The following is a 20,881-nucleotide window of genomic DNA, read 5'->3' as shown; positions in this document are numbered from 1 at the left end:
GTGACACCCTGCCAGATTCCTTTGTTTTCATTCATCGGGTGTACAAATGTATCACATCCGATTAAAAACTTTAAGTGTTCGTGAGAACCACTTATGACTGGGAAAATTAGCTTATACATGCATACATAGTGTAGCTGTCATAGATGAGTGTATAAGACAACATGTTTGATGTTTTGTCGATACCCATCACATCATATCTGAGTACGTGCGCAGTAATGAAATCACGTAAAGGGTAAAAGTACACGCTAGGCGATCAGTGTCACTCAGTTATAAGTCCCCAAGTTGTTTCTCCACGACACACAGGGAGACAAAGACAAGATGTCAACGTGTGTTTTGTGTAACATGGAACTCCGACCGATTGTCACGTCGTCTGTGCTTGATTGTCCTTAACACCACTGACTTAAATACCACTTTTTTCATAATTTGTAAGAACGAGCGAGACCATGTTCACGCGAACAAGTTCTAGGTCCGCTATTGTCTGATCCTTGGTGAAGGTCAAAGATCAGATTATTACATGCTACATACAGGGTTGTATTCATGGACAGGTTTCCTTTGTTCCGGTAGAAATCATCTCCGCCCGTGTCGAAAATGTATGAGTTCACACAGTTGATATACGTGTTTGATGATATCTAGGTCCAATTTTCAAATCGACATTTTGGGGAACTCTTTTGTCGAAGGTTACACCAAGCGTCAGTGGTAAGCAGGAAGACGGACGTTGTCATTAATGAACTTTGCATTATGTATTGATGCGCCACTGCGATCTTTAGACAGACAAATAATCTTTGTGTTTATACTAAAATGGTTTAACTGTGGTATGGAATTATCCACCATATTACAGTCGTCATGTTTGTCATATACCATTTATCTTTTACCCGATAAACTATTTTGAAACTGATCGTTGTAAGCTAAATGAAATCTAACACTCACACACGTAGTAATCTTTGTATGCATACTGATGTGGAATTGAACAGGTATACTCCCTAAGGAGCTGAGAATGAAAATGGAGGACAGACAGATCCACTGACGGGGGTTATAATAATGTAGCACTTTACGCATGTCTCTGTGCAGACCGCGATTTCAGTGGCCAGACTGACAATATGTATTTCAAAAGGTCTGGGTTTCACTTGACAACAATTTTCTACCCTAGCTACTTGTGTAAATATCCCTAGTCCCAGTTTCTAGGCACAGGCAGAACCCATAACAAACATGGAGAGTGATTGTGGTAAAACGTTTTATTTCCAGACAGATGAATATATCTGTCATTACAACCAAAAGCTGGTGAAGTCAGTTGTCTTCATTTCAACAACTTACTGCAGTGAGACATGTCACACATGGCGGTGGTCCCAGGTCTACCAGACTGCTGAAGCACTTGACGGAAATAAACCACCGTTAGTGGTCCTGTACAATCTGTCTCCACAAACAGATCTATCGGTAGTAATGCGATTGGGATCGAGCTCAGGACAGCCTGGATAAAACCCAGTCCTGATTTACGTGTGTAAATGCATTACCGAAGGCTCCGAATTCGGTATCTTGTCACGCACTACCGGTGGGTGTCGGCGAAGTCGTTTGAGGGAGTACGGAAGGCATGGTATGACGTAGCCAGGATACTTGACTGCGAGGTCGGCGTGCCTTTGTGATGTGTGTGACATGAAGTAGTGCTGATTAAAGGTATATTGTTATTCTTGAGAGTCTTGGGCGATTCATGTTTAAATGATCCTGATTATCATCAATGACTTCGTTACACCGAAATGATGGAAGCTGATGACACTCTCGCGAGGGTACATGTAGTCTAGGTTTCCACATTAGATGGTTGTGTTCAACAAGAGGATGGTGCCAAAGTTAAAAATCGGAAGCTGATTTACAAATAGGCGACATGGGGCTTAAAAGAGGGACGACATTATTTAAGTCGACATTGGGTAATTCAGACTAATGAAATTTCTCAAGTCAGCAAATAAAAATTCCGTCCACACAGTAGAGAATCCCTTAACACGACGGCGGAAAAGTCCAATCCCAGTGTGTCAAACGTAGTCTTAAGAAACTGAGCTGAAATCGGCAGCGTTCCGTGTGAATGCCGCCAGTTAAATAACAGAACTGACACAATTAGACAATGATAACCTTGCACATAACCCTGAATGATGGCTTACGGTTACTCTGTAGAATTGGATGTAAAGTGATACGGAAAATGACCGTTATTGAGCATTAGGCCCCTTATCCGTCGGTCCCATGGCACAGATATCCTGGAACAGGATCCCACAAGTGTCATTCCATAAGTAGCATATATGACAAAGCCCTCTGCATAATGCTGGAACTAAGCCCACGGTACATCATATTTCCCGTCCACTAATCCCATTCGTACTTACAAATCACTCTCGCAGCCCGTGAGAGGAAACTGCTCTGGATTGGACCGTGGAAGTAACTGGAGAGGGTGTTGTGTACGATACAGCGTACTCTGGGATGCTGCACACATCAGCTGTCCATGACCCCGTCAACAGATAGATGCTTATCCCACCGGACACAGGGCTTACCCTTGTCGTTGTTTGGTTTGAAGCATATCAAACAGCCTGTGAGGTTTACTTTCAGCGAGAAATGGAAATAAATGGTTAAGGTTGCGTACTTCCTGACACCTCCAGAACGTAACCACACCATTTTGTATCTTGTGTTTTCTAATCTGGTTAACTTGGACTGCACTGTGTTCGATGAACTGAAACATTTGGTTGCCGATATGCCTGACGTTTCAGTATTTATATCACAAATCAAAATTGCCACGATGATATAACAAGTCTCCCGTTTCTTAGGTCGAAATAGGTTGTGTGTAGTGTTGAGATTTTGCCACGACTGCCTTGAGAAGCTGTTTCAGCCAAGCAAAGGATATATGAAAAAACGCACTTGACCCAGTGACCTACATCTACGGCAAAAGCCCCTACGCTCCTAAAACATTCTCTCTTGCACAAATGGAATTGTCGATCGTGCCTTATTCTGACTTGATTCGCATTTTTCTTGCAATGGCGTTCTTAAGGATCTAGCAAATAAGTTTTGATGTTGTCTACGGATGTGGTCTGTCATGTAAATTCGGTTAAACGTGATTTCATGTCTGCGCTTAACATATAGGTGGTTTCAAAACCAAGATTGCGTAACAGTTAACCGATTTGGGGATCTTGTAGTGATGGAATCAGTGGATTTTACATCTGGTAATGTTTACGTCTGGTCATTTTGATGTCAAATTCACTGAAATCGTCAGTGTTGCTATGGCAACATGTATTTATTTGAGACTGACTGTACACGAGAGGGGCAGGTTGGCCCCAGTCTGACGGCGTCTGTTGTGAGGACAAATCCTATTCATCGCTCCACATGTTCTCCAGGGAAATACATAGGGAAGTTAGCTGAACGGACAGAAATTAATGTCGATGCTTGTGGAAGCGTCGGAGGAATGGCGTGTCCAGGATGTACGCCTTTGACTGATCTTGTGTCAGTGTGATTTTGAAACCTATATTTCAGTATCATAGCTGAAAATACTGATGATTTAGATACCAGTGCGTTTGTTTGTTCGGAACGCCGAACATCCGGGTCTGTTCCTGCAAACCGTCTGAGGACTTCATCAGAAGCTTCATTCCGTACCATCTTTCGGACTTTGATATTGTCAAACCTTCCATTCCCTTAGTTGAAGGGGTCTGGGTTCGATTCTGTCTTTAAAATATTTTGAAGCTTTGTGTACCGTGTTTGGTATTTTAGAAGGCGGTTTATAAACACTTCATGTTATGTGTTGGATAATCCCAAAGTGAATGACAACCCTTTTGTAAGCGGCAACACTGACAACATTGATCGTCACCTGCCCGTGCTAATATACAACTATGCCTGTAGCAAAATACTTCATCTTCTTTTGACATCAAACGAATGGATGACAGTTGACAAGCATTTATCATCGTGTACGGAATGCATCTGAAGGAACTGAAGTAGTTTCATCATGCATGAGCAGAGGAATGACGAGGGGTTACGCCGTCAGGGAATACATCCGCTTTCATCCGACCTTGACCTCGACACCTGACATTGTGTGTCTCTACATGCCTTGGTTTGCCCTTTGTAGGAGGAAGCATAATTAATACGCTTCTACATCTTATGCGATCGCATAGTGTGAGATGAAAGGGTTTATGTGAAACCATAGGTTAGAAATGAGATGATGGGATGACATTTTCGATTGTATCTGGGTCGCGGCATTATCAGCGTCTTACGCTAACCCAGAAACCTGACAGGAGAACTAATTCCCTTTGTCAGGGTCTGTTCCGACAGCGTCTTGTGTAACTATCTGATCAATAACAGGACTGCACTCCACTTCGCTCATCTGCAGATCATCTTGTAAATACGGTTAACATTGAATATTTCTCTCCTGGTTCAAACCACAATAAAATGGAAATGACCACTGTTTCTCTTCAGATAGACTTCAAATAATGTACACAGCAAACCCGATTGTTATTCTTGTCCACAGGCTGCGTCTAGTTACTGTTCGGCCATCGCACCCTCGCTGCTGACCCGGCTGCTAATTATATTAACGTTGTCGTGTGGTCGCCGAGGTCGCCGGTGTCGCCTCGGGTCGCCCGTAGTCCTCACTTAACGCTGTCGGTATTCAGGGACCGTATAAAGGTCTCTGAATCCCGTTTCATCACAGATAGGATGACCCTTCATCCGGGAACCTGTGTAGCTTTAATGCAATGAGGTCATGACATATTGACGTTAGCGTCGCAGTGTGGTATGACGGATCTCCTTTATTTATGGTTTGTTACGATTTATCAAATTTGATGCAAAGTTCTTGAGATTTACTTGAAAGGAACATCGGTAATTGGCTGTGTTCTTGTTCAGTGCCTTCGGGTTTCCTCTCCCCGCCATGTCAAACAGTACCTCATAACAATGTTGTAATAAACAAGAGCACCAGTTCACCTTTACATTTTCATGCCAAACAGTACACCATAACAATGTTTATAAACAAGTGAACCAGTTCACCTTCACATTTCCACGTCTATCAGTACATCGTAAGAATGTTTACAAGGGAACCAGTTTACCTTCACGACATTTTCTTCGCTAAAAAGTATGGTTTTCATTCTCGATTTTTTAAACTTGTTAATCTCCACAATGTATTCTCGTCAGGTACCACTTATGGACAAGCACAAGTATGTTGACATGGTATTCATTCAGAACACCAAACCTCTTCAGACCGTGTTTGTTTTTAAAACTTGTCAACGAACGTGTAATGAACGTCAGTCAGAGGAGAATTAGTTTCTATCTCTGCCTCTGTGCCTGGGAACACGGAATCAGACTACATTAGAAGCCGGCTCAGACTGCTGTTGTGGAGGACATGCGTCCGACTAAAGGAGAAGTCGGCTCAGACTGCTGTTGTGGAGGACATGCGTCCGACTACAGGAGAAGTCGGCTCAGACTGCTGTTGTGTAGGACATGTCTCCGACTACACGAGAAGCCGACTCAGACTGCTGTTGTGTAGGACATGTGTCCGACTAAAGGAGAAGTCGGCTCAGACTGTTGTTGTGTAGGACATGTCTCCGACTACACGAGAAGCCGACTCAGAATGCTGTTGTGGAGGACATGTCTCCGACTACACGAGAAGTCGGCTCAGACTGCTGTTGTGTAGGACATGTGTCCGACTACAGGAGAAGTCGGCTCAGACTGCTGTTGTGTAGGACATGTCTCCGACTACACGAGAAGCCGACTCAGACTGCTGTTGTGAAGGACATGTGTCCGACTAAAGGAGAAGTCAGCTCAGACTGCTGTTGTGTAGGACATGTCTCCGACTACACGAGAAGCCGACTCAGACTGCTGTTGTGGAGGACATGTGTCCGACTGCACGAGAAGCCGGCTCAGACTGCTGTTGTGTAGGACATGTGTCCGACTAAAGGAGAAGTCGGCTCAGACTGCTGTTGTGTAGGACATGTGTCCGACTAAAGGAGAAGTCGGCTCAGACTGCTGTTGTATAGGACATGTCTCCGACTAAAGGAGAAGTCGGCACAGACTGCTGTTGTGTAGGACATGTGTCCGACTAAAGGAGAAGTCGGCTCAGATTGCTGCTGTGTAGGACATGTGTCCGACTAAAGGAGAAGTCGGCTCAGACTGTTGTTGTATAGGACATGTCTCCGACTACACGAGAAGCCGACTCAGACTGCTGTTGTGGAGGACATGTCTCCGACTACACGAGAAGTCGGCACAGACTGCTGTTGTGTAGGACATGTGTCCGACTAAAGGAGAAGTCGGCTCAGACTGCTGTTGTGTAGGACATGTGTCCGACTAAAGGAGAAGTCGGCTCAGACTGCTGTTGTGTAGGACATGTGTCCGACTAAAGGAGATGTCGGCTCAGACTGCTGTTGTGTAGGACATGCGTCCGACTACAGGAGAAGTCGGCTCAGACTGCTGTTGTGTAGGACACGTATTCGACTACACGAGAAGCCGGCTCAGACTGTTGTTGTATAGGACATGTGTCCGACTAAAGGAGAAGTCGGCTCAGACTGCTGTTGTGGAGGACATGTCTCCGACTAAAGGAGAAGTCGGCTCAGACTGCTGTTGTGTAGGACATGTGTCCGACTAAAGGAGAAGTCGGCTCAGACTGCTGTTGTGTAGGACATGTGTCCGACTACAGGAAAAGCTGGCTCAAACTGCTGTTGTGTAGGACACGTATTCGACTACACGAGAAGTCGGCTCAGACTGCTGTTGTATAGGACATGTGTCCGACTAAAGGAGAAGTCGGCTCAGACTGCTGTTGTGGAGGACATGTCTCCGACTAAAGGAGAAGTCGGCTCAGACTGCTGTTGTGTAGGACATGTCTCCGACTAAAGGAGAAGTCAGCGCAGACTGCTGTTGTGGAGGACATGTGTCCGACTAAAGGAGAAGTCGGCTCAGACTGCTGTTGTGTAGGACATGTGTCCGACTGCACGAGAAGCCGGCTCAGACTGCTGTTGTGTAGGACATGTGTCCGACTAAAGGAGATGTCGGCTCAGACTGCTGTTGTGAAGGACATGCGTCCGACTACAGGAGAAGTCAGCGCAGACTGCTGTTGTGTAGGACACGTATTCGACTACACGAGAAGTCGGATCAGACTGCTGTTGTATAGGACATGTGTCCGACTACAGGAGAAGTCGGCTCAGACTGCTGTTGTGGAGGACATGTCTCCGACTAAAGGAGAAGTCGGCTCAGACTGCTGTTGTGTAGGACATGTCTCCGACTAAAGGAGAAGTCAGCGCAGACTGCTGTTGTGTAGGACATGTGTCCGACTAAAGGAGAAGTCGGCTCAGACTGCTGTTGTGTAGGACATGTGTCCGACTGCACGAGAAGTCGGCTCAGACTGCTGTTGTATAGGACATGTGTCCGACTAAAGGAGAAGTCGGCTCAGACTGCTGTTGTGGAGGACATGTCTCCGACTAAAGGAGAAGTCGGCTCAGACTGCTGTTGTGTAGGACATGTCTCCGACTAAAGGAGAAGTCAGCGCAGACTGCTGTTGTGTAGGACATGTGTCCGACTAAAGGAGAAGTCGGCTCAGACTGCTGTTGTGTAGGACATGTGTCCGACTGCACGAGAAGTCGGCTCAGACTGCTGTTGTATAGGACATGTGTCCGACTAAAGGAGAAGTCGGCTCAGACTGCTGTTGTGGAGGACATGTCTCCGACTAAAGGAGAAGTCGGCTCAGACTGCTGTTGTGGAGGACATGTATTCGACTACACGAGAAGACGACTCAGACTGCTGTTGTGTAGGGTATGCGTCCGACTAAAGGAGAAGTCGGCTCAGACTGCTGTTGTGTAGGGCATGTGTCCGACTAAAGGAGAAGTCGGCTCAGACTGCTGTTGTGTAGGACATGTGTCCGACTACAGGAAAAGCTGGCTCAAACTGCTGTTGTGTAGGACACGTATTCGACTACACGAGAAGCCGGCTCAGACTGCTGTTGTATAGGACATGTGTCCGACTAAAGGAGAAGTCGGCTCAGACTGCTGTTGTGTAGGACATGTCTCCGACTAAAGGAGAAGTCGGCTCAGACTGCTGTTGTGGAGGACATGTCTCCGACTACACGAGAAGTCGGCTCAGACTGCTGTTGTGTAGGATATGCGTCCGACTAAAGGAGAAGTCGGCTCAGACTGCTGTTGTGGAGGACATGTCTCCGACTAAAGGAGAAGTCGGCTCAGACTGCTGTTGTGGAGGACATGTCTCCGACTACACGAGAAGTCGGCTCAAACTGCTGTTGTGTAGGACACGTATTCGACTACACGAGAAGCCGGCTCAAACTGCTGTTGTATAGGACACGTATTCGACCACATCAGAAGCCAGGTCAACATGCAGCTGTAGAGGATATGTGTCAACGAGAAGGAGAAGCCAACATATTTTTCTGTTGTGGAGGACAAAGTGTACGAATGTAGACCTGGCTCGGTCGTAGTTGTTTAGATAGTTACAGTTGTCATACACACTAGTTTTAGTACACTCATTTGGGTTTTCATGCTAAAACTACCCACACAAAATGTGTTTACTCCACGCTGATATCGTTAACTGTGGTCATGTCTTCTCGCTCTGAAACTGGGTCGTGGACATGGTAGTATTCGCTAACTGGCAGAACCTGATTGATAGAGCCTGAAATTGACAAAAACAATCTGATTTAGGAATATGAACCTGAAATATTGATTAAATATCGAATGTTCAGCTTCTTGTACCGGTTACAACACTATAGAGCGGGCGCTTGATCCCGTTCCCTGTTGTCTCGGCACGTTTTGCCAGACAGGAATTGTACTGGATCCATTGACTATCCAACAACATGCACAATATAGTAAACTTGTATAACCAAACAGAAAATGTTGTACATGTATATAAAATACATGAAGGGGAGAAAATTGTTCATTATCTAATGTGTTTTTTTTTGTTTTAAACTATATATTAAGTATGTTATATTTACAAAATATAATCTGTGGTAACAAAACTGTTAATCAACACTCAGTGAATGTTTCTCGGTGGTTTAGGGTTTTTAAACAAAATTTAATTTAATTTTTAAAAAAATTATGACAAAGAGTCATCATACACCAGATATCATATCTTAGGAATCAATACGTTCTTTTGTCACACATTAACAACATGTAAAACATGGTAGACGTCACGTGGTTAGAAATGCATATTTGTCCAAGTATTTCGTTGAACCAGTGTATTCTAACACAAAGTATAAAACAAAACTTTCCTTTCCGTGACATTAAACAAAGCAGAACAGTTTCTGTTACTAATCAGTTATGTAACAAATATTGAACATTGATGACGTCATCTTGAATAAAATGAGACAATCTGTAAAATGACGTCAGGTTGACTAAACTCACTCACATGCTAACAATGGGTGGTTTGGATATGTGCAGACTGTGCCCATAATGCCTCTCCCCTGCCACACTGAGAGGGCTGGACACATGCCCCTCAGCCCCTTTACCCATCGTGGTCCGTGTGAACTGGACTGTTTAAAACCTGGGTGGGCTAGATGTCCGCTAATTGTCAGGCGGGTCGTGTTGTTGTAACACAACACGGTTTGGGAGTTGTACAGACAGGTTTTTTTTCGCCGGTCTTGACAGTCGGAGGTGGCCACCACTACGGTCTGCCTGGCACCGGAAGATGGCGATTATTTTAGGACTGGAATCGATGTCGGAGGAGTTAATGTTGGAAGCAGAGTCCCGCTTGCCGTTAAATCATTGTATTGATGAAATCATGGAAACCTAAGTTCTACGTTCACTGCACAGGCGTAATGGATAGTGTACTACCAACACAACTTGTAGAAATTGTCGACTTTTTATCAGTCATTTAAATCTATTTCTTGCATTTGGCAAGAATTCAATCGAAATGTTAACAAACGGAACCATGTTTCTGTGTACCTTCTGTAATCTGACGACAAGGGAGTTTGTAGAAAGAAGAATCACTGAATCAAAAAGATGTCATCATGTCTTGTTTAAGGCAGGAACAATAAGGATAAGTCCAGTGTGTCTCATGCATCTTGGGTGACAATCCTGTTCAGAGAAACTGGTAATTCATGCCACACACTGTTCTGTGTGATCTGATCTTTGGATGTTTGAATACAACTGGGCAAAACAAGTATTCTTTTCTAAAAATGTGCACACAACGAAAACACAAACAGTAACTTTCTTGTTTCTATGCGCTTCTTTTATAACTTCCTTAACATAGACACAACCCATTCAACCTCCCCGCCAAATTTTACATCTCTCATTTTTGTCCTGTCCCGTCCGAAGTTCACGTCTACCGTTGTCCAGTGTATTGGATATTCTCTGCTATGGTCCGAGATGTTGAGGTGGTGCGTGGGTGATGAGTTGATATAACGCTAACAAGCTTGTTGAGATGGATAACCTGGAGCGGAGGTATTTGCTGGGGCCGAGGTATGCGATTCTGTGAAACTGCAATATTGAAGAGTAATGAAAAACTGAGAGTGATATTGAATTCAGGCTGATAACATGCTGTTTGTAGAATCATTGTGGTAGTGATTTATAGTTATTATGTTCGGATTATCAGATTGTAGATGCTTGTCTGTGTATGTGTTAGAGGACGGAGAAATTTGTTTACTGGACTAGGCGTGTCGAAGCTGATCACGGCTATTTGTCAAGAATAGACAGACAGATAGCAGTATGCGCTCTTGGTGTGATTAAATGTCTTCAGTATGTTACCAGCTCTTGTCATTCAAATTTTTCCTCCGCACATCAACTCGGGGTGATGGAACAAATAAGGTTGATTTATAGTTCAAACGAGTGGTCAGATTGGATGCAGAATATTTTAGGCAGTCTGCAACCGTGAGGGGCATGACGTATCTTGTGTACACTGGCTGGACATTCTTTCTTCATTGACAGAGGAAACGTTCGTTGGAATTTGGCGCCGCATATACACACCACGCACCATAGTGCCCACCCCATCCGCTCCCACCCTTGAAACACTTCTAAGCTCCTTGCCCGCGCCTTTTCGTCAATGAAAGCATCATTGATTAATATACATACTTCAGACATGTGGAAGAATACCTTTCGATACTGGTTCTTGCATTCTTTTTTTTCAAGAATAATTCTTGTACAAGAACTTTTATCGAAAGGTCGTGCGCTAGAATTAAAGAAATTGTCATCCATATATATCTACTTTCAACTTTTGAAAATGCCACTCAGAGAAACCGTTGTTTTTAGTTAGCGTTAGCAGCAGTTGGTGTTAGGCGGCAACATGCACACTTTCACACAACTCTCTCCCCTCACCCCCCCTCACCCTCCCTTCCCCCTCAATCCCACCACCCAACCCCCAACCTCTTCAGTATATTTTTACACGTCTCCACCTGCCTCTCCCATCCAGAGAAAGCGCCAGGTAGCGTATGACGGGTTTCAGTATATTTTACACGTCTTCACCTGCCTTTCCCTGCCGATAAAGCGGCAATGAGCGTGAGGGCGGTAATATGTATATTTTGACACACCGATTTCCCTTTGCCTCCCGTCCCAGAAAGCGGCAGTGAGCGAAGGACGATAGATTGTAATCGATCGCAGTGCCCAGTGTATATAGACTATCGTGGAACCAGTAGGCACTAACGGTGTTAAGTGTTGCCGATGTCGCTGCTCTCCGACATCGTCCTCAAACGACATACTGCTCAAGACGTATTAAGGAACTGTGGAAATTAGATTTCGGTTTTCGACACATGGCATGAAGGAAATTACACAATAAATGATTTACCGACTACTGGGGATGGGTATTTTCAGTGCACGAGGCGACGAGAAATGATTAACTATTTAGGGAACATTGTTGATTATTGCTCACGTAGACGATTTTCTTTGTGCGACTTCTTATCCTGGTACATGTAGAAAAAAACTTGTGTTTGCTTTTCAACACGTGAAACTGTCTGGTTGCCTCATAGGTCACGGTGTGAGTGTGTTGTGTACAAACAGCTGGACATACACACGCGCGTGCACACTCACGCAGGCACACACATACACACTCTCTCTCTCCCTCACTCCCCCCCCCCCTCTCTCATGCACACACACACTCACACACATGCCTGTCAAACATTTAACATAAATCAGCAATCTTAGGCATTGAAGCTTTGTCACATACACTCTACATACGGAAACCTCTGCACCTCATTTACACATGTCATGCTTTCTACCACATTTACACATGACAATCTTTCTTATACTTTCACCTATATCAAGGTCGCTACCACATGCACACAAATCAAACTTTCTTTCATATTCACACCTTGTCAACTTCAAACTTACGCTAAGTGCAAGCGTACAATAATATAGAACATGAATCAACAGCTGCCATTCTGCCTGCTGACATATCGATGTGTTGACCAAATGATAAATGTAAAAATAAAATAGTTAGTTGATCCACAATCTCCAATAATGTTATTGAAAAACGGCTTCATATTTTGCTTGTCTGTCGTGGAAACCTTCCTGCACGCATCTGTTACACAGCAGTCCTGGGCTCCGTGGGCATGTTAGTACTATTAGTAACAATATATATACTCGCAGTACGTGTGTGCGTGCACTGACTGTAATTTTCGCATATTTTCCATGTTAGCCAAGATGCAGATTTATCAATATCAGTGCGCCAGGTGTTATACGAGGACTGGAAAAGATAACGACAAAATAAAGTATTTCGGATGTATACAACATCGATCTCAACCCGTAATTTTATGTATACCATGTATAGATACGGTCACATTGACACTGAAAGCTTTGTGAGATTCAAACTTTGTGTAATGAATAATGGCTCTGAACAATGGAACACCTGTAAGTTTACAGATAGGTAATTCTCATGCCAGGATAGTGCGAAAGAACTCACGCCAAGTTCTGCTGCCACCTCATATAAACAAGGGTTGCGCTGGTGTGGGCTTCCAGGTCATTCAGAAGATTTTTCGGTCTAAGTACAATGGAATATGTTTGGACAAATACTGCCAGTTGATAGCTGATGATACACCACTCAAAATAAGTTAAAGCATATCCATTTGTCTTATAGTATCGAACGTTATGTGCCATATCATGACAGAGCACTTATTGATATTATCAAGATAGGAATGTGTAAGGTTCCAGGTGTCGGAGCAAGAATTTACGTGTGAATCAGACATATTCCGGAAATGATTCATGCGTAACCACTGTGATCTTTGACCATTGTACAGGAGAACCAATGTACTCGGTGACCATTGTACAGGTGAACCAATGTACTCGGTGACCATTGTACAGGTGAACCAATGTACTCGGTGACCATTGTACAGGAGAACCAGTGTACTCGGTGACCATTGTACAGGAGAATCAATGTACTCGGTGACCATTGTGCAGGTGAACCAATGTACTCGGTGACCACTGTACAGGAGAACCAATGTACTCGGTGACCATTGTACAGGAGAACCAATGCACTCGGTGACCATTGTACAGGTGAACCAATGTACTCGGTGACCATTGTACAGGTGAACCAATGTACTCGGTGACCATTGTACAGGTGAACCAATGTACTCGGTGACCATTGTACAGGTGAACCAATGTACTCGGTGACCATTGTACAGGAGAACCAATGTACTCGGTGACCATTGTACAGGTGAACCAATGTACTCGGTGACCATTGTACAGGAGAACCAATGTACTCGGTGACCATTGTACAGGAGAACCAATGTACTCGGTGACCATTGTACAGGAGAACCAATGTACTCGGTGACCACTGTACAGGTGAACCAATGTACTCGGTGACCATTGTACAGGAGAACCAATGTACTCGGTGACCATTGTACAGGAGAATCAATGTACTCGGTGACCATTGTACAGGTGAACCAATGTACTCGGTGACCATTGTACAGGAGAACCAATGTACTCGGTGACCATTGTACAGGTGAACCAATGTACTCGGTGACCATTGTACAGGTGAACCAATGTACTCGGTGACCATTGTACAGGTGAACTACGTACTGTACCCCTTGACGAATGTACAGGTGAGCCACTGTCCTTCATGACCAAAGTGCTCGGTGACCAATGTACAAGTGAACTACTATATTTGGTGAATATACAGGTGAACCAATCTAGTCTGTGTTATTGTAAGGTGAACAGGTCTTATTCTGAGGGACAGGTATAGTATGCATAATACGCAAGGTGTGATACTATGGCACTGTAGTTGACGGGTTTCTGGTATTGTTGACAGTTAACTATGAAGGTAACTAAACAATATTGATGAAGTATTGCTAAAAGACAACATTTTGCTGAATACCTTCCAGAAACCCACTGGACATATTCCTGACTTATTCAACAGTATGTGGGTTTGGTCTGCAAAAAGACAATCCAGCGGTTTAAACATTGTGTATAAATGGATATTTCCTTTAAGAGAAAACCTGAAATTTGTACGGTTAATGTTTCTGGCATGTGACGGAGTTCTGTCGTGTTTGTATCTATACGTGTATGTAGAATTCACTATGCCGTTGTGTCGTTCATGATTTAAATGAATTACTGATTGACTGATTGATAAGTGTTGCCATAGTGACGTGTTGAGTGAAGTGTTCTATGACAGGTGTTACAGGAAGTGATATGACAGATGTGGTGTGTCTGTGCTATACACGGACGCCTCTGCGATCGTCATTGTACCATTGAGTTCAATGTGATTCTCTTGGAACAAAGAGTGTCTGTATGCATACCTGGAAATACCTCTGTAGAGGACTAGTTCACAGAAGTAACGTGCTACACGTGACTGCTCCTTTAAAGCGTTAGAATAAACTGGATCCTGTCTACTATGTCTACTAAGTTCATGCGCGCATTTCGAACCATGAGCCAGTTTAAGCATTACAGTATCACTAAGTATGACAGTTGACTACGCCATATATTTCTGTCAGACACTCGCAGTAAGTTCATTTTCGTACGTCAGTATAAATAGAACAATTTATCATCTGTCCGATAGCATGGCAAACAGGTGTTAAAGTTAAAAGTGCCGAAGCTCTCGGCCCGCGGCAGGGCTCAGTTTCTACTAGCGGCAAAGTCCGGTTAATGACGTCACAGGAGACTCCTCTCCTGACCATCAGGTCCACGTCGTCTATTCTTCAACACTGGGTTGGGATATTTTGAATACATCAAAGGAGGGAACAGACCACACTTTAGGAGAATTGTCACTTATTTGAAAATCAATATTTTTTCTTATGATGTCGGCAGTCCCTCTTAACCTCTAGACCCAATTACGGCGTTCCTCCGGCACAATTGAATTTGGTGGGAATTCTAACGATATAAAGGGATAGGAATAGACAGTGGACTGACACAACTAGATTTACATGTCCGCAAAACAAAACTCAAGAAGCACTCAGAAGGTGGACCCTAAATGATATAATTGGGATATTTTGCATGTGAACCTTAGTATTCCAGTCTCATGGTAGCGTTCCTGTTTATATTACATGTACACCTAGTGATGGTTTTATTGGGAGCGATTACAGGTATGGTTCATCAGGTCTGTAGTCAGGTCCTTTAAAGGATCTGTAGTCAGGTAGTTTACCGGGTCTGTTGTCAGGCCGTGTAACGGGTATATTCAGGTCTGAGGTCAGGTAGTTTATCGGGTCTGTCTGCTGGTCCTTTGCCGGGTTTGTAGTCAGGAAGTTTATCAGATCTGTAAATCGCTATCGGATCTCTAATCTGGTCCATTTGTCTTTAGGCAAGTCCGTTTTCAGTTCTGTAGTCAAGACTTTCATTCGTTCTTTCCACGAGTCCTTTAACAGTAAAGTAGTGATCAAACGTGAAAATGTTTTTACTATCTTTTTTATTGCAGTAGCAATATTGAAATGTTTGATTCTATTACAGATATTTAATTAAATTAGAAATATGAAGTGTTTTATGTGAGTTCACTGAGGTTTACTCGATCTCTTTTAATGTTGCGAAACATCACATTGAATAATAACATGTTACCATATCCCTTCACAGACGTCTCTCTGTGGAGGGGTATTTAACTGGAACAGTAAAGGAATTGGAATTGAAAGTCACATCTCTATAGATTGGGGAAATAAATACCACTACTAACAGGGCCCCGGAGAGGCAGGCAGCGCTCACTATACAACCCAGGATGCGCGTGACCTTCACGCGAATATAACCGAAAAAATATCAAAGTTGCGTTTGAAAGCAAAATGTCTGTGAATCTCGCGAGGCCTCTGTTAGCGACAGAGTGACAAATTACCTCACTAAGCAGTGCGTAGAAGAATGGGGGAAGAATCGGACAGGGTAGGGAGAGAATACTAAACAGTCAGTAAGCCACGTCAGCCAAAACCCCCAGATAACGTAAGCTATCTGGCTTCTCGCGAGACTTCCTCCTCAATCTAAAACCCCGATCACGCTTGCGAGTTGTCGCTAGTTTTGTGATTGTAGCTGTGCCAAGTAGTGTTTAGGACTAGGGGCTCTATTGAACTCAGCTATTTATTTTGTTTACCGGCTCCCACGGGAATATTAATCAGAGGCCATGTAACTAAAAAAACCTTTTTGACGACTGGTGCAGATGAAACGCTACAGGTTCGATCAACATCATAAAAGCCGGAATGCAGATGTGTTTCAATATGACTTTTTATGACGGTTTAACATGCATGATGTTAAAGAACACCCAACAGCAGTTCACCTGAGGGATTAAGTTTTATTGTGAGGAACAATCACGTATCGGTATAAACAGGAATGTTGAGAGGTTGATGAAGGTGGTATTGAGCGGATGATGAAGGTGCTGTTGAGAGGCTGATGAAGGTGCTGTTGAGAGATTGATGAAGATGCTGTTGAGTGGTTGATGAAGATGCTGTTGAGAGGCTGATGGAGGTGCTGTTGAGAGATTGATGAAGATGCTGTTGAGTGGTTGATAAAGATGCTGTTGAGAGGCTGATGGAGGTGCTGCTGAGAGATTGATGGAGGTGCTGTTGAGTGGTTGATGGAAGTACTGTTGAGAGATTGATGTAAGTGCTGTTGAGAGGGGTTGATGGAAGTGCATTTGAGTGGTTGATGAAGATGCTGTTGAAAGATTGATGTTAAAGAACACCCAACAGCAGTTCACCTGAGAGATTAAGTTTTATTGTGAGAAACAATCGCGTATCGGTATAAACAGAAATGTTGAGAGATTGATGAAGGTGGTGTTGAGAGGCTGATGGAGGTGCTGTTGAGAGATTGATAAAGTTGAGTGGTTGATGAAGATGCTGTTGAGAGGCTGATGGAGGTGCTGCTGAGAGATTGATGGAGGTGCTGTTGAGTGGTTGATGGAAGTGCTGTTGAGAGATTGATGTAAGTGCTGTTGAGAGGGGTTGATGGAAGTGCATTTGAGTGGTTGATGAAGATGCTGTTGAGAGATTGATGTTAAAGAACACCCAACAGCAGTTCACCTGAGGGATTAAGTTTTATTGTGAGAAACAATCACGCCTCTGTATAAACAGGAATGTTGAGAGGTTGATGAAGGTGGCGTTGAGCTGTTGATGGAAGTGCAGTTGAGAGGTTGATGGAGGTGCTGTTGAGAGATAGAAGGAGGTGCTGTTGAGAGATGGATGAATGAGTATCTATATTGCCACTCGCAAAATTGTACAAATGTAGAACCTTTTACGTCAAGTTTTGGAAAGGGTAAGTCTTCAACAAATATATCGACTATAACAGCGTAATAAACAGCGTGAGTACTCGTGGTATATCATGTTAGTAGGTGTGTGCGGATCCTGCAGATTGGTATGTCCACGTGGCGTCATGTTGGTAGGTTTGTGCGGATCCTGCAGATTGGTATGTCCATGTGGTGTCATGTTAGTAGGTTTGTGCGGATTCTGCAGATTGGTATATCCACGTGGCGTCATGTTAGTAGGTTTGTGCGGATCCTGCAGATTGGCATGTCCATGTGGTGTCATGTTAGTAGGTGTGTGCGGATCCTGCAGATTGGTATGTCCATGTGGTGTCATGTTAGTAGGTTTGTGCGGATTCTGCAGATTGGTATATCCACGTGGCGTCATGTTAGTAGGTTTGTGCGGATTCTGCAGATTGGTATATCCACGTGGCGTCATGTTAGTAGGTTTGTGCGGATCCTGCAGATTGGTATGTCCATGTGGTGTCATGTTGGTAGGTGTGTGCGGATCCTGCAGACTGGTATATCCATGTGGCGTCATGTTGGTAAGTTTGTGCGGATCCTGCAGATTGGTATGTCCACGTGGTGTGATGTAGGTAGGTTTGTGCGGATCTTGCAGATTGGTATGTCCACGTGGTGTCATGTTGGTAGGTGTGTGCGGATCCTGCAGACTGGTATATCCATGTGGCGTCATGTTGGTAAGTTTGTGCGGATCCTGCAGATTGGTATGTCCACGTGGTGTGATGTAGGTAGGTTTGTGCGGATCTTGCAGATTGGTATATCCATGTGGTTTCATGTTGGTAGAATTGTTTAGATCCTGCATAATTGTAGACGATGCCATGCTCATCTACACGTGTATGAGGCCATATGTCTTGTACAGCTTGATAGAAATATTCCGTATTTAAAGACTTGAAGACGTCTGGGGAAAAACTAGGAACGATGCATTGTTGTCCTAGATCGATAGGTTCCAGCTAGCTAGTCTCAACACAAGTTTGTCGGATTACTGTGTGTTTCAAGTCCACTTTTTACCTCCCTGCCTCGTCCTCATTGAGTTGTATCGCTAAATGTAGAATTCGTAAAACTTAGTCACTGATGTTTTGCGTTCTTTCCACTGTATTTTAGACCTGCGTTTAGCCTACCGAATTCTCTCCTATCCACGCAGAACCTCTCCTAATAACCTAAGAACTGGGTTATTATGTAAATTGGTTTAGACTGCTGTCCCTTTTTAACAATATGTTGTCAACAAAAACTGAATCAAATTTACAGGTGTTGACATCGAGTTTATTTCTTACACATTGATCAGTTTACGTGCACTGGTCGGCTTACATCAAGCATAATTCCATTGCCGGCTGTGTATGATTCTCAAGAGACGATGTTCATTCAGGTATAGAGGTGTATGCTTGTACGTCCAGGACATGTTGCACACTTAGTTCCCATTGGTTCATGTCATAACTCATCAGAGTTGTTTCAACTAGTAAGAGATATGCTCCCAGACACCCAATAGTCAGACAGATTAAAACAGCAAACCATCTGGTTAAGTGCACAGCTGCCGTTTTCCTCTTAATGAAATATGACGGGCCCATAAATGACCAAAAATACAAATGATAATACATAATATTATGGCGACATAGTAGATAGCCGGCAGATTTTTCAGTCTGCGTGATACATATAATTTACTGACTCAGAGATTTTTCATGACTGATATGTTTTTACACGTAAAGGTTGATTTAAATTTTAACATACATGTATTTGGTCTTTTTGTAAAGGAAGCTGGTATGTACGTTGATCTTTCTTTTTTAAAATATAAAGAGATCTAAAAATAAGATGAAATTCGTCGCCAACATCATCCATACAACATTATTTACAGTTTCTGCTCTCTTTTCCTATTGCATCTTCCGTTTTCAACTAGTACATGAAGGCATGAAATACGAAAATGGAGTAAGGATATAACTTTGTAATGGGTATGGATTTAGAGTTCAAAAGAAGTTTTATCTAAAATTTTCACCACTGAGCTCCAGATTTCAGTAGCATTGATATTTAAAATTCAGTGAACTGTATTTTTGAAATCCCTGTATACACACACCAACAAATACATTTATGTCCAGGGCACATCACTTACACCTAACAAGGGTCTAGAAGTGACATCCTAATCAATGGGCTGTCCTGGTTATAAGCACAAACTGATATCTGTCGTATACTGGGAAGAGGGCACCGAAGTTTGGCCAGCCATCCCCGTAGCGATGGGTATAGTCTGTACAGTAGATACACACGGTTATCGATTAAACCCGTCTACCATAATTAGTTACTGTACAAATATAGCGACTGATACCCTGATTGTCATCAATAGCTGGTCATATTCAGAATATGTCCACAAAAGCAGGTCACAGTCTGAATGTCATTAATAAAAGGTCATGATCTGAATGGCGCCAGGAGAAGGTCATATTCTGAATATCACCAAGGTCATGGCCTTAATATGTCCACAAATGTCGGTCACAGCCTGAATGTCCTTGATAAAATGTCATTGTCGGAATGTCGTCAACGAAAGATCATGATCTGAATGGTTCCAATACAAGGTCGTAGTCTGAATGTCACCAATACAAGGTCATAGTCTGAATGTCATCAATACAAAGTCATAGTCTATACAATTCGAATAAAGGGATCAAGAAGTCAGGCTAGCTGACATGGTTGACACATGTCATCGGTTCCCAATTGCACAGATCGATGTTCACGCAGTTGATCACTGGATTATCTGGTCCAGACACGATTATTATAGCTGGAATATTGCAGGGTGCGGCGTAAAACTAAACTTACTCACTCAGTCGAGGGGAAGAGTTTGGGGAAGGGAGTTTGTGGGTGTTTGTACCCTGACGCATATGCTTTCTATATATGCAGCCTATACGGGTGGGTGTTCGTACTTGACATATATGCTATCTATTTACAGCTGCAGTCTATACGGGTGGTTGTTCGTACTTGACATATATGCTATCTATTTACAGCTGCAGTCTATACGGGTGGGTGTGTTACCGGGCAGTGCTGTGGAGCAGTTCCTCAAGAAGATCCAAAACAAGCTATATGAGGTGTCCAGTAATTACCCAGTGTCCAAGACCGATCGGGGGATTGAGGAGGTGCTGTAAGTACATATACTGCTGTACATCTAATGGCAGGACTGTCAAAGATCATCAATACAGGTTCCTCATTGTATATTGTTGAAAGTTGCGCATATGTCTATGCGATTATATTGTAGCGACGTGAGCATGCACAAGTGCGTGAATACAGGTCCATTATAAATGTCTGTTATCATTGTCATTATTATTTGGTACCG

General features: G+C 43.4%; 1 protein-coding gene across 1 annotated transcript in view; it reads left to right on the top strand.

Moving 5' to 3' along the window:
- LOC137290798 (glutamate receptor ionotropic, NMDA 3A-like) overlaps positions 1-20,881 on the top strand; it is a 116,385-nt gene that overhangs the window by 79,151 nt on the left and 16,353 nt on the right. The window contains exon 4 of the mRNA XM_067821928.1: positions 20,556-20,689. Coding sequence (XP_067678029.1) covers positions 20,556-20,689 — 134 coding nt within the window. The remainder of the gene's footprint in view (positions 1-20,555; positions 20,690-20,881) is intronic.

The sequence above is a fragment of the Haliotis asinina genome, chromosome 7, assembly GCF_037392515.1.
Source record: "Haliotis asinina isolate JCU_RB_2024 chromosome 7, JCU_Hal_asi_v2, whole genome shotgun sequence".
Taxonomy (NCBI): Eukaryota; Metazoa; Mollusca; class Gastropoda; order Lepetellida; family Haliotidae; genus Haliotis; species Haliotis asinina.
This window is presented reverse-complemented; position numbering and strand designations above follow the sequence as displayed.